General features: G+C 35.7%; 1 protein-coding gene across 5 annotated transcripts in view; it reads left to right on the top strand.

The window, feature by feature from the left end:
• Positions 1-13,422, top strand: part of kif21a (kinesin family member 21A) — a 253,360-nt gene that overhangs the window by 196,058 nt on the left and 43,880 nt on the right. For all 5 annotated transcript variants that reach the window (XM_039761105.1, XM_039761101.1, XM_039761104.1 and 2 more), the window contains 4 exons: positions 1,683-1,834; positions 3,534-3,681; positions 4,109-4,303; positions 12,572-12,673. In XM_039761105.1, coding sequence (XP_039617039.1) covers positions 1,683-1,834; positions 3,534-3,681; positions 4,109-4,303; positions 12,572-12,673 — 597 coding nt within the window. The remainder of the gene's footprint in view (positions 1-1,682; positions 1,835-3,533; positions 3,682-4,108; positions 4,304-12,571; positions 12,674-13,422) is intronic.

The raw sequence follows: 13,422 nt of genomic DNA, 5'->3' as shown, positions 1-13,422 counted from the left end.
TTTAGTATTATGATTTGGTGGTTGTACTATAACACAAAATAGTATGTTGTTAATTCTTCATTTTATGACATCATCGCTGGTGCTATTGTCCTAAAGAAATGTGAAATGCATGGTCTCTCCCTCATACACTTAGAGGCTGTTTCCTTTCTTGGTCACTCTACAATGCCTCTGCTGCCTCCCTGAATTTTCCCATTTTTGCAGCACCAATTACCAGTTTTCTGCAGCATCCACTGCCTGCCCATTCATGTTGCTACTTCCAACTACACCATTCACATCTGTACAGAATAGATTCAAGCCAGAATCCTTTTTGTCCAAGTTTCATCCACAGACCCTTACGCTGGTCAGTGGATTTAGGCAAAGGAGCACGTGTCTCAAATGCTGCTTTTTTTAGTGCCTGATTGTATCTCTATTTCATTTACACAGACACACCCACACACTATTTCTGCATGGTATCTTATGATGGCAGTGCCCTTTTGAAAGCATCAGTTTCCCATTTCCATGTGGCCCTATTTCAAAAATAACCATTTCACTTACAACTGGCATACAGGTACTTTTATCATAAGCTTATGTTGTATATTTGAGTACTTTTTTCTCATGCAAATTTCATTATTTATTCAAATATTGAAATGAACAACTGATAGAGTTCAGGAAAAATCAGCACCTTTTATTGGTTTGAGGTTGCACCAGAAGACTAGCACATGTACATTATCAAGTAAGCGTAATTGTACTGTATGCCATTTCAAAAGAAAGCTAGTAGTCTGCTGTTGTTTAATACTTTGAATTTAATTGTAACTTAAGATATAAAAAGGATCATGCACTCTGTGGAAGAATTTCAAGTAGAATGAGAGAAGTTTCTTTTCATTATCATCAAAACAATCATCATTGGTCTAACCGAGAAAATAGCAATAGATAAATTATTTGCTCGTGTTCCTAAGTTCTTTGATCTTTAGCTATGTCTAGGTGACTTGATTTGAGGAAAATACAGTACATTCAAAAATCAAAGAAATTCAGAATAGCAGCTCAATGTTAAAACAAAATTGGTAATTTGCTCTAAATGACCATGGTGTTTTCTGTAACTATAAAATTCTAGCAAGATCTTTGTTTCATAATTCACATTGTATTTGATCTTTAGCTAGCTTTCGTGAAGTCTATCTGTGAATGTTTATATTTGAAAATGACCTTTTACTTAAAGTCTTTTTCATATAGTGATATGTAATAAGATATTTGTGTGTAACTATTGCTAAAACTGAGCATGTCTCCAAAGCTATTTACTATAGTAATATGTTACTTACTGATTCATTTTATGGCTTACAACAAGTATTAATTAGGAGTTCCAGTTTCATTAAGCATATGAAAACTTCTATGATGGAAATAATGTTCCTTGATTATTTTCTTCTTGTGCCAGTTTATTTTTTTGTGGAATTGTAAATATGTATTCTCATTTCTAGGTCTAAATAGTAACGTTTTAAACCCCGATTTTCAGATTAAACATTTTTATTTAATTTTATATCTGTAGGAAGCTAAACTTTACTTTGCTCCAGAGAGCTGTGTGGTGGCATTATATAGTTCAGTTAGTTAACCAATGACTACAGCTTTACAAAGAGTGGGGTCACTTGGATCAGAAAATTATATATTGTAATTATAAAGTTTTAGATTATATTTCTAAAATGTATACTGTGCAGGTGACAGCATTACGTCGTCAGGCAAGACCTATATCTGGAAAAGTGAACCGCAAGCTCAGTTTACCAGAGCCTGTTCAGGAATCTAACACAATGAGGGTGTCTTCAGGAAGAATGCAAGGATCAGGATCAACAGCAGTCACCAATGGAACCAGGTAAGAAAACTTTCGTAACTTAAGTCCCACTTTTAAAAGAGTCTTTTTGTTTCTGTTTTACTGGTTTCAATCAGACAAGTTTAAGTCTGATCTTAAAGGGTTTGTAATATTTTTTTCTCTCCACAACGAAGTGTGTAGAGAGATATTAAAAGAATTTTATCTAATACCAGGTTAAGTGCAAATGTTCTACTCCACTTGAACAAGACTTGTATAGAAGAAACTTGCACTTTCCAAGTTCCACACCAGCTTTGTGAGGAAACCAGAATGTAAGAGGGTTCTCTGGTATACATACTTACGGCAAGATTGACAGAGAATTACAATTAGCGGTTATGAGCTTCAAAATTCTCCAATGAGAGCATAATTTTTCTGCCACAAACATTCTCCATTTCTGCAGATGGCCAGTTTGCCGCTGAGGCCAAAAGCTATGTCTGCCTCTGGAGGCATCTCTTCAGCTAAAGAATTTAGAAAAGTGGCAACCAGTTTTTCTCACAGAATAGTTTATGGTGTGAGTAATTTGTGGATAAACATGGTTCTCAAATCTTATGCTCACTGCCACCTAAATCTGTGAATCATCATTTTGTTCATCGACATTATCAAATGTCACGACATTAATAGGCATCCCATTGCAGACCTAAATCAGTGCATTAATAATTACTACATATTTAGGTCCTTTGTTTCAACCTGACTCTGCCATTACTCTCCCTGAATAGTCAAATGACTAGAGTTACCCTACCCCATTAATTATACTTCAGCAATACTGTAATAATAAGGCAGCTGCAATAAAAACTACTGTACAATAATTATGAAACCATTTGAGGCTGATGCATTGGTGTTTTGCTCTCAAGGAAAAGCAATGGGGACTTCTGTCATAGAAGTTAATTGTGTTCATGGTGATGGAGAAACAATTGTATAGTGAAAGTGCAGAGGGCATCTCTTCAGGAAGTGAGCTGGAACAATTATTCCTGTTCATTCTCCTTTAAGAAGAGGACACCTTTAGAATTTGCTTCCAAACAGACTCAAATCAGAGATAATGAATCTTATTAAAATACAGCTATATAGAGGTTAGAGTTATCAGTCTTTCTTATACAGTAAAAGCAGGACTGCAACATATAATTTCTGGCCCAGTCACTGCTGGAAACTGAAATTGGAAGCACCAAAGGCTTGTACAGAAATAGTCCTACCTTGCTCAGTGTTATGAATTCAGGGGATATTTTGGAAATGTATTTTAAAGCTCTTTTATAAGATAAACTGCTGTTGATGTGTAGTTTTCGAAATCGTATGCCTTTCGTCTCTAATAGAGAGTTCTGTTATTGAAATATCATTTAGAAAATTGGTAATGACTATCAACAAATACTGAAAACATCAAAAACAATGACCAGAAGAAAGGTATGCACCAAGGCTAGATTTCATAAGCAGGGGGTCTGAATACTTGTGTCAATGTGATATTTTAATTTTTTATTTTACATAAATCTGCAAAAATTCCAAAAAATGTATTTTTGCTTTCTCAAGTATTGAGTGTTGTTTCAATAAGGAAAATAAATTGAAATGAATTTAGCATAAGGCTGTAATATGACAAAAGGTGTAAAAATATGAAGGGGACTAAATACTTTCTGCATCTTGGCATGTCAAGTAATATTTAATAATTTTAATGTATTGTGGAAATGTAACGTGCCGTAACATATATACTTTCTGATTCTAGGAAATATCACCAAAGGAAATTTGTAAGTGTTTATTCATCAAAGGCAGCAAGGCTAAAATGGCAGTCTCTAGAACGTAGAATTACAGATATCATCATGCAGAGAATGACAATAGCAAACATGGAAGCAGATATGAACCGTCTTTTGAAGGTATTTATGACCATTTTTTGAAGGTTTTTCTTTGATAATGACCATTACTAAATTAGATCTTAAAATATTGTATCATTCTCCTATTTGATACTTTCTCATTATTTTAAAGATTAAGTTTTTCCTTTTCTTTAAACCTTTTTGTACTGCTATTATTTCTCTTGCTGTCTTCATGGAATTAAGCATGTTATTGCCAAGGTGAGTGCAAAATGTTGACTGACAAGGCAGGTTATGGTTTTAATAAGGTCTGTACAGCCTTTTCTAAATATATATTGGGCTAATTGGAGCAGTTTAAATTGCTCTTCCGTGTAAGTACATTTGATTTAGCAGGATTAGCTTTATCTTTATGTACTATGTTTGTATAGGCAAGGAATTTGTTTTATAAATCAGGCTGCTAAAGTATGTTTTACTAAATATTTTGTCTTCTCAGCAACGTGAGGAGTTAACCAAAAGAAAAGAAAAGATGTCAAAGAAGAGAGATAAAATTGTAACTGATGGCAGTGAAGTGGATAAGACACTTCTGTCTCTTAATGAAGAAATAGAGTCATTGACTGCAAATATAGATTACATAAATGATAGTATTTCTGACTGCCAGGCTAACATTATGCAAATGGAAGAAGCAAAGGTAAAATATTAAAAATAAATTATTTATTAATGACTCATATTGTAGCCAAATAAGTAATTTTGGTTTATTTTTATAGACTATTGTTTTATAAAGATGTTTCCCTTGTTTATAAACTATCTACAGTTGTTTTAGATATTAATTATATATTTTTTTAAGCCTGGTAATGGTGTACAGTTTTGCTAAAATGTGGTCATAACAGTAATTGAGTGAGAATTGTTTCTAATTATGACCTGCAATTTATACACATCAGTTTCGAAACTTAATTTTGGTATAATTTGACTTCATGTGATCGCACAAAAATATTCTTTTAGATGATGCCTGACAAATTGTTTTAAGATAATTATACACTGGTGAATCCAGTGAGGTTTGCCTTGCTTTTAACTTAAAGATTTTGAAGGGGTATGTTAAGTAAGAATGTGTCCTGGTTTCCTTTTGAAATACATTAAAGGGGAGAAAAACATTTTAAAAGACAATGAGAAAGTTGTTTCTAAAATGTATTAATACTAGATGGTGCCCAAGATCAATGTTGTACATATTCTATAGTATGTATGACTTTGAAAAAATGAGGCACACCAAAGTACAGCTTCAGAATTTAATGGAGTTAGTGTGTACGGCTGCATCAGCGTGCATTTGGTGAGGTGAAAAGCTTAAATGTTTATTTGCAAATGAAACAAAGGTTAAAGGTAGACCTGATAAAGGTGACACAGCAGAACTATTGTGTCTTTAACTTTCTTTCCTTTTCAGCATGGAAGTATTCTTTGACCTTTTTTCAGAAAGCATCACTAACCAATAGGGTGGATGGACAACTGAAGATAGTGTGGTGTCATGAACAGAAAATATATATTAAAAAAAAAAAAAAAAAAAAAGAATTTTAAGTAACACGATTTTATCCAAAAATGCACTAAAAAAGTAAAAAAAAAATAAACTTTTTTTCCTGAGCTAAGATTTCGTTTAAATGCATAGATTCACTAAAGTGAAATTTCTAACCAGCTTAACTATCAAAAGAAAATGATACACCATATTAAAGAGTTATTTTTAGAATCATTTAAGGAATCTGTGCATTTTAATTTAACTAAATTAATTTATGTTCACCCCATGATTTTATTTTTAGTCGCATATGACCAACTAAGTTTTAATACAAGAAACTTTTTAAAATTTTTGGTACATTTTTGAATAAAATAGTATTACTTAAAAATCTTTTCCACCCAGTCCTTGGCACATTACAAAAACTTTGACATGGGTGGGAAGATGATTTGACAGAAATGACATTAGCGACAGAGTGGAATCGAAGCTATGATCTTAGAGTGAAATGTAACATTCATTCATGTTCATTTCTCATTAAGAAAATCCTAACCACAGTGAAAGTCCTGTTTGTCTATTTGAGAATCTAACCTTCAATCATTCTTAAAAAAGCTCAAAACTTCATCCACTAAGCCAGTATCACCAAATCACTGAAAGAGTATTTTGCTAAATTTGTATATAAATGATGAAAAACTTTATAAAATAAAAGAAAAGTTTGTGTACATTGGTTTCAAACCTTCAACCATTTGATTGAACATCCAACACACTAGCCACTTGACTAATGCTACTTAACTGTCATATTGAAATAATTTAACAAAACTTCAATGTCAATTAATCAAAATTTTTTTTTTTTAAATTAATTTGCCTACATTGGCCTTGAACCTTTGACAATTTGATTGAAGGTCCAACATGCTAACCACTTGACCAACACCTCTAATTTTTCATATGTATATGTGTTGGCTAAAAACACTATATATGTGTAGTTGCTAAAAGTATACAGTAATATAAGGAAATGAGAATTTAAATTTGATGCAATTAACGTACAGATCCTGGGTCACAACTTATGAAATATTGCAGTGTCACCAGAGATCAGCATGCATGCAGAGTTTTAGGGAAATTGGTTCAGTAAAAGTGGATTAAAATTGCAAAATTTGACCCAGACAAACAGAGAAGGCAATTTGAATAAAATTGTGCAATAAAAAAAAAAACACAATCACATTAGCCAGGTTTCCATCCAAGGAGTTTTTGCGAAAAAATATTTAGCTCTTCAAATTTTAGATGATGGAAATGCTAATTATCGATAAAATGTTGTACATGTCGACATAATATTTTTCCGTTTAACTTTAGCGCATAAATTCCATATCGATACTTCAGATGTCGCAAAAACTACATTGGAAACATTTTTTGTCGGAAAAAAAGGGCTTTAATGCAAATAAATGTGTGTGTCACATGATACATTTTCATCACGTGCAATCAAAACGAGAATGGCGGAGCGGTTCGCATGGTCTGATGAAGAGCCTTGTTATTTCTCGTGATGAGCCAATGCAGTAGCGGATAGGCTGGGTCTCCTGCTACTAAAAGGGGTACCTGAACTCCCTCCACATCAACTGTAGCCTGGGGGTGTCTCTCAGGATGTCTAAATAATACAAAAACCGCAAAGGTAGTTTACTGTGCCAGTCAAAATATTTAATAAACCGTGTGTTTCATTATCTAAACATTTTTTTCTTATTATTAAATGGCAGATGTTTTAGCATATATGAGAAATTCTCTCATTAATATTAACTTTAGTTTTTTTTTGATTAAACGTCGTTATTTTGTATTAATTCAAATTTCAGTTTTAATTAAAAACCTTAAGGGAAGCAGGTTACAGTACTAATTCAGTTGTTATCGCACAGAGAAGGGATGTTGAAAGGTAGGCTCACCTGTACAGATCCGATGCTGCAAACACAGCTGCATCATGGGCACTTCCAGGAGTGCCAACGCAAATGTCTCATATCATGCACCTGTCATCAACAAGGGCCTGGAGAACAATAGATGGCCACCCTTTGCAATTAATGTAATCGCGGTAGCCTTCCGTCGGGGGAAGAATAGGCACATGCGTGCCATCCAGCGCACCGTAAATCTGTGGCACAAGATGCACCAAGGAATTGTGGTATGCAATTTCATTGGCCTTCGCTACAGTCGGAAGTCTGATATAACTGTGCATTAATTTTTCTTTAACACTAGAATTACCAGAGCCTACAAAAAAACTCGTAATTCCGTCCCACCTTAAACTGCTTCTTAAATCCCTTCACACCTCTCCGCCAGCGTCCTTTGTCTTCTAAATGTGCTGATAAAGAGAAGCTTGGAGCAGCCGGCTATTCCATCCCCCCACCAATTTAGAACGTGCCAAACTTCTCTCAGCTCATGCCTTGATTGAGTATCTGGGAGTGAAGTGGAGTTTTAGAGTGGAAATAATAGATCGTTGTTTGGAACACACGCATTTCATGTCTGTTCCGTTTCTACAGTAATCTGTGCCAACACATTGTTAAAACAGAAACGTTTTTTTATATTCTAGTAGTAGATGACAAAATGTAGGCATAAACTATATAGTGTATGAAGCCTGAAGTCCAAATAGCAAAGAAACATTTTCACAAGAATAACACAATTGCGCTTTTATTCAAAAATATAACTGCAGAAACAAAAAGCCGCCTAAACATGTGACATTGACACCACTTTATTGTAACTGCCTCTGTGGTTCAATAGAAACAGCCTCCGCTTGGGAATCAAAAGGTCACGAGTTCGATCCTGCGCCCCTCCATTTTGAGAAGTAAACTGCTCTTATTCTTACTGTTTTAGAATAAAAGCATACATTTGATTTCAGTCTGTAACTGCCGGTGCAATTTATGATCCTTGTAAAGGTTAGTTTTTTTAATTCACTTTTCATTCTCTCAGTCGCGTTTAGAATCAATCCATACAACCCCATCTGACACGGCTCTTTTCACTAAAGACGCGCTATAGCTCTGCAGTGTACCACGATGCATACTAACGCCAAACACCACAGCCACCAGTTCCCCCCCCCCCCGTCCCCCAACCCATCCCCGGTTCTGACACACAAACGCTGGCTGCCTTCTTCGTATCTCACCGTCACTTGATTTTCTTTTTATTCAGTTTTATTGAGTGTTCCTGCCAGTCCCGCATGTTGCTGTATGCTGTTTCTTTTGTACCCCAGGACATGCAGAGGAAAGAATGGTAAAGACCAGTAACTTCGGCGCTATATGCAATCATCAGACACTCCCCATCTGCCCGTGTCGTTCAAACACAGAAGGCAGCTTCGCCAGCGCTTGTGTGTCAGAACCCGGGGGGGTTGGGGGGTGGTGTTTATGCTAGTATGCATCGTGGTACAATGCAGAGCTATAGCGCGTCTTTAGTGAAAAGAGCCGTGTCAGATGGGGTTGTATGGATTGATTCTAAACGCGACTGAGAGAATGAAAAGTGAATTAAAAAAAAAAAAACTAACCTTTATAAGGATCATAAATTGCACCGGCAGTTACAGACTGAAATCAAATGTATGCTTTTATTCTAAAACAGTAAGACTAAGAGCAGTTTACTTCTCAAAATGGAGGGGCGCAGGATCGAACTCGTGACCTTTTGATTCCCAAGCGGGAGCTGAGTCTATTGAACCACAGAGGCAGTTACAATAAAGTGATGTCAATGTTGCATGTTAAGGCGGCTTTTTGTTTCTGCAGTTATATTTTTGAATAAAAGCGCAATTGTGTTATTCTTGTGAAAATGTTTCTTTGCTATTTGGACTTCAGGCTTCATACATTATAACGTTTCTGTTTTAACAATGTGTTGACACAGATTACTGTAGAAACGGAACAGACATGAAATGCGTGTGTTCCAAACAACGATCTATTATTTCCACTCTAAAACTCAACTTCACTCCCAGATACTCAATCAAGGCATGAGCTGAGAGAAGTTTGGCACGTTCTAAATTGGTGGGGGGATGGAATAGCCGGCTGCTCCAAGCTTCTCTTTATCAGCACATTTAGAAGACAAAGGACACTGGCGGAGAGGTGTGAAGGGATTTAAGAAGCAGTTTAAGGTGGGACGGAATTACGAGTTTTTTCGTAGGCTCTGGTAATTCTAGTGTTAATAGCGGTGCACACAGCATATACACATCGATGGACGGTAGTTTTACCAACCCCGAAAGTTTCTCCAACTACTCTATACTCGGCGCAGGTTGCCAGCTTGTAAAGGGCGATGGCAATCCGCTTTTGGGTTGGAACCGGTGGTCGATGGCAACCTGTGATTGGCGCAACATCAGGACTGATGAATCCACACAACATCTCAAACGCTTGTGTCATTCTAAAATGTTGCAGCCAGAGATTTTCTGTAAAGTGTCTCTCCACCACCTCCTCCCAGAAGGTCTTATTTCGTCGTCTCTCCCATACCCGTGGGTTTCGTCGCACTTCGGTACTTTCTTCGAGTTCTAGGGCTATCGGACAAGCAACTGCTTCATTCTGCTGTCGTCTTCGGATATTATGTACAATTCCAATTATTTGTGAAACTGAAATAACATTAAGCTGGCAAATTTCAAAAAACTGTCTAAATAATCTCTCCATTTCTTTGTTTCTTTGTTTAGTGGAGGGGGTGTAACGTGGAAAACAAAAGGTAGATAATTTGCGACATACACAAAATTATGTATGGAAACAGCTCACAGGCAGATTTTTTTTCGCGATACAACAAAACTTATGCGACAGTTCGTTTTTTTGGGTGACGTCATCACGCACACCATTTTATCGATAAAAAGCCAGTTGGATGGAAACAGGCTGGAGACAGCAAATATCGCACATTTTTTATACGTATATTCTGTTTGTCGATAACAAAATGTTGCAAAAAACTGGATGGAAACTTGGCTATTGTCATATAGAAGGAGAATGTTTGTTGACACTCAAGGAAGATGCAAAGCTCAGTGGTTAGTAAGCAATGTTCCCTCTTGTTTTATTTACTGATGAGCTGATGTGAATAACATATGAGCTGGTACTGACTATATAGCGGTGCAAAGCACCCTTGTGGAATCCCTCATGGTCTTTTGAGCCTCACATATCACCAACTCATAAAAATGTTTGCATTCTAAAGCTTCAGAGGTCATTGCTTTGTGGGAGGGGCAGTTCAAAAGGTGTGTACCTGCACAGCTCAAAAGGAACATAGTTAGCAAGTGCTGTTTGCTGATACTCAAAAGCAAGAAACACTCTTCCTGATGTGTAGTATCAAGTGCCACATAGCGCTCATACACGAATGAAGTGAGTTTGAAGGTCCCATGAAAAATCAACATCTTCACAGCACCAACACCTAAACAGCAATGGGCGGGGGTCTTGACCCTTGCAGTTTCACATGCTGCGGGTGCATTACCAAAGAGTTAAAGGTACGATAATAGTTGTGTAGTGCTTCCAAACTGCATGGTAGTTCAAAAGTGCTACATGGCAACCAGAAAAAAGGTGCCGCACAGCTTAGAACCACGCAAGCTGTCGTATCAACCGCCTACTGTAACTTGCTTTATTTTTTCTTCACTTATAGTCTAGAATAAAAGTGCACTTGTTTTTTATTCTTGTACACCAACATATGTTCCTGTGTTTGAGCGACACAGGCATGCTCAAAAAAATAGACGTGTAATGCCACGAAAAGTGCACGCAGGCACTTCAGTTCGCAAGCATTGGTACGAGAATGCAATCACAAGTACGCTGCAGAGCTACAGCGCATCTTTATGTGAAAACAGCATTCTCAGATGGGGGGTAGGGAAGGATCCTGAACACGACTGAGACTGAGAATGAAAAGTGAATAAAAAAAAACTAACCTTTACAAGTATCATAAATTACTGGCTGTTACACACTGAAATCAAATGCATGTTTTTATTCTAAAATAGTTAGAATAAGAGCAGTTTACTTCTCAAAAATGAACCATTTGGGATCGAACTCATGACCTTTTGGATACTAGTCAGCGGCTGATACCATTATGCTAATGTGGTAGCTGTAGTAAGTATGTGTCAATATGGCATGCTAAGGTGGCTTTTTTCTGCAGTTATATTTTTGAATAAAAGCATACTTGTTCTGTTATATTTGTACCTTTTGTGGAAGTGTTTGATATTTGGACTTTTGGCTTCATACATTATATAGTTTATGCTTACATTTTGTCATTTACTACTACAATATGAAAAACGTTTCTGTTTTAAAAATGTGTTTACACGGATTACTGTAGAAACGGAACACGCGTGAAATCCGTGTGTTCCAAATAATGATCTATTATTTCCACTCTAAAACTCCACTTCACTCCCAGATAATCAATCAAGGCATGAGCTGGGAGAAGTTTGTGCATGTTCTAAGTCGGTGGGGGGATGAAATAGCCGGCTGCTTGCAGCCTGATTTTTATCAGCACATTTAGATGACAAAAGACGCTGGTGGAGAGCTGTGAACGATTTTAAGAAGCGATTTAAGGTGGGACGGAATTACGAGTTTTTTCGTAGGCTCTGGTAATTCTAGTGTTAACCACTATATCTCATTCCCTCCCAATAATATTAGCACTTGCTTATAAAAAAAACAACCTACAAATATTGTGTACAGAAAAGCACCTAGTTGCATAGTACTTTTGATAAACCTGATTAACCAACGGCACTATAATGGAGGCCCATTTTCTTAGGAAATTTTCCATGTGAAGCCAGGTAACAAAGCCAGTATGTATAATGCAACAGTAAAAGTATGATTTGTATTATAGATATTGTGGCAATTATATAAGTTTGAAGATAAAAATTAAACTTTCTATATTATTAATCTATACATTTTTACTTGTTAGTAAAAAAATGTTTTTTCAAGGCTCTAGCATCTCTTTTCAGAGCTGCATGCAAATTTCATTTATTGATTTTAATGTAGTATAGAAAATGATGTGTAAGAGAGATTGCTATTGTGAATCTCTTAAGATTATTTTTGGTTGGGTGAAATAAATCACAATAAAAGTGTTAAAATATTTTGTGAGTTTATAATTAATATCAATTTAAAATAATGTTATTATATAGTGCAAAAAACTGCAAATTGTACTTTATATATTTGTTTCATACTGGCTTGCACTTTCATGCAGTAAGGTTTCTAATGTTAAAAGAGCTTCAGATTTTTCAAACATCAGTGAGATTATTACTCATTTGCTCTCTGTTCTGGGTGTGAATGTGGTTTATGATTACATATTTTGATTGTTTCCATTATGTATGGGATCATCTGTAGTTCTAATTAAACAGACATTTTAACTTGAATTTTTCATTTGAATATATTATTTAAGTGCTTCTGTAATGTATTTATCTGGAACAATAAAGATAAGCGTTATTTTAAAATGTCAAAAGATAAAATTTTTTCATGGTATTCAGTAAAATGTTTTGTTAGTTCTTTGTCTTATGTATTAATATGTAGCTAACAGTTGTTGGTTTTATTGCATGTTCAGGAAGAGGGAGACACTGTTGATGTAACAGCTGTAATAAACTCCTGTACTTTGAGTGAAGCTCGGTTTCTCCTGGATCATTTTCTTTCAATGGCAATAAACAAGGTATGCGTGTTTTTTGTACAACATATGATTATAAGTAGCTTTCTGTAGAAAATGCAGTTCTGTTAAATATTCACTTTCAAATAGTATCTGGTGAAAAGGTGTATTGTCAGAAATTTAAAGTGTAAGTCACGAACCCCACACTGGCCCTGAAAATGAAACTGCAGATTTCAGCACTTGTATACTTAACACACCATAACTACCAGTAGCTACAGATAAACCTCCTACAGGCAGTTATATAATGTATAAATGGTGCCACTGTTCAAAATTATTTCTTTATCTTTCTTTTTTTTTTAAAGCAGCATTGTCTTGTATAGTAGAAATTAAAAGTGACAGTGGAGGAAATATTTGTGAGCAATTGGCTAACCTGAGAAAATCCAAAAAAAATGGCTGTTATGATGATGTTGATTGTGTGGTGACTACAAATACTAGGATGTTGACTAGCGCAAAATTTAAGTTTTGCATCAACAAAGCTATAATTATTTCGCAGTAGCGCATCAAACCAGATTTTCAATATGTGTTATTCAAGCTCTCAAAATTGGATATGTTGATGACAGGTAACACAATGAAAAATCCAAAAGGATGTCAGCATTTGAGGGAAGAGTACATAAAGGTAATTTCCTTAAGGGATATAAGAAAATCCAGTGAGGTTCCAGGTGGTTCATTGTGTGATGGGCACAGCAACGTGCTATCAGCGCATGCTTCTAACCCCTCTTCCTCTGCATTTGGCAGATTTATGTAGTGCTAAAGCA

This window comes from Polypterus senegalus, chromosome 8 (assembly GCF_016835505.1).
Source record: "Polypterus senegalus isolate Bchr_013 chromosome 8, ASM1683550v1, whole genome shotgun sequence".
Lineage (NCBI taxonomy): Eukaryota > Metazoa > Chordata > Cladistia > Polypteriformes > Polypteridae > Polypterus > Polypterus senegalus.
Note: the sequence above shows the minus strand (reverse complement) of the source record. Positions and strands in the feature narration are given on the sequence as shown.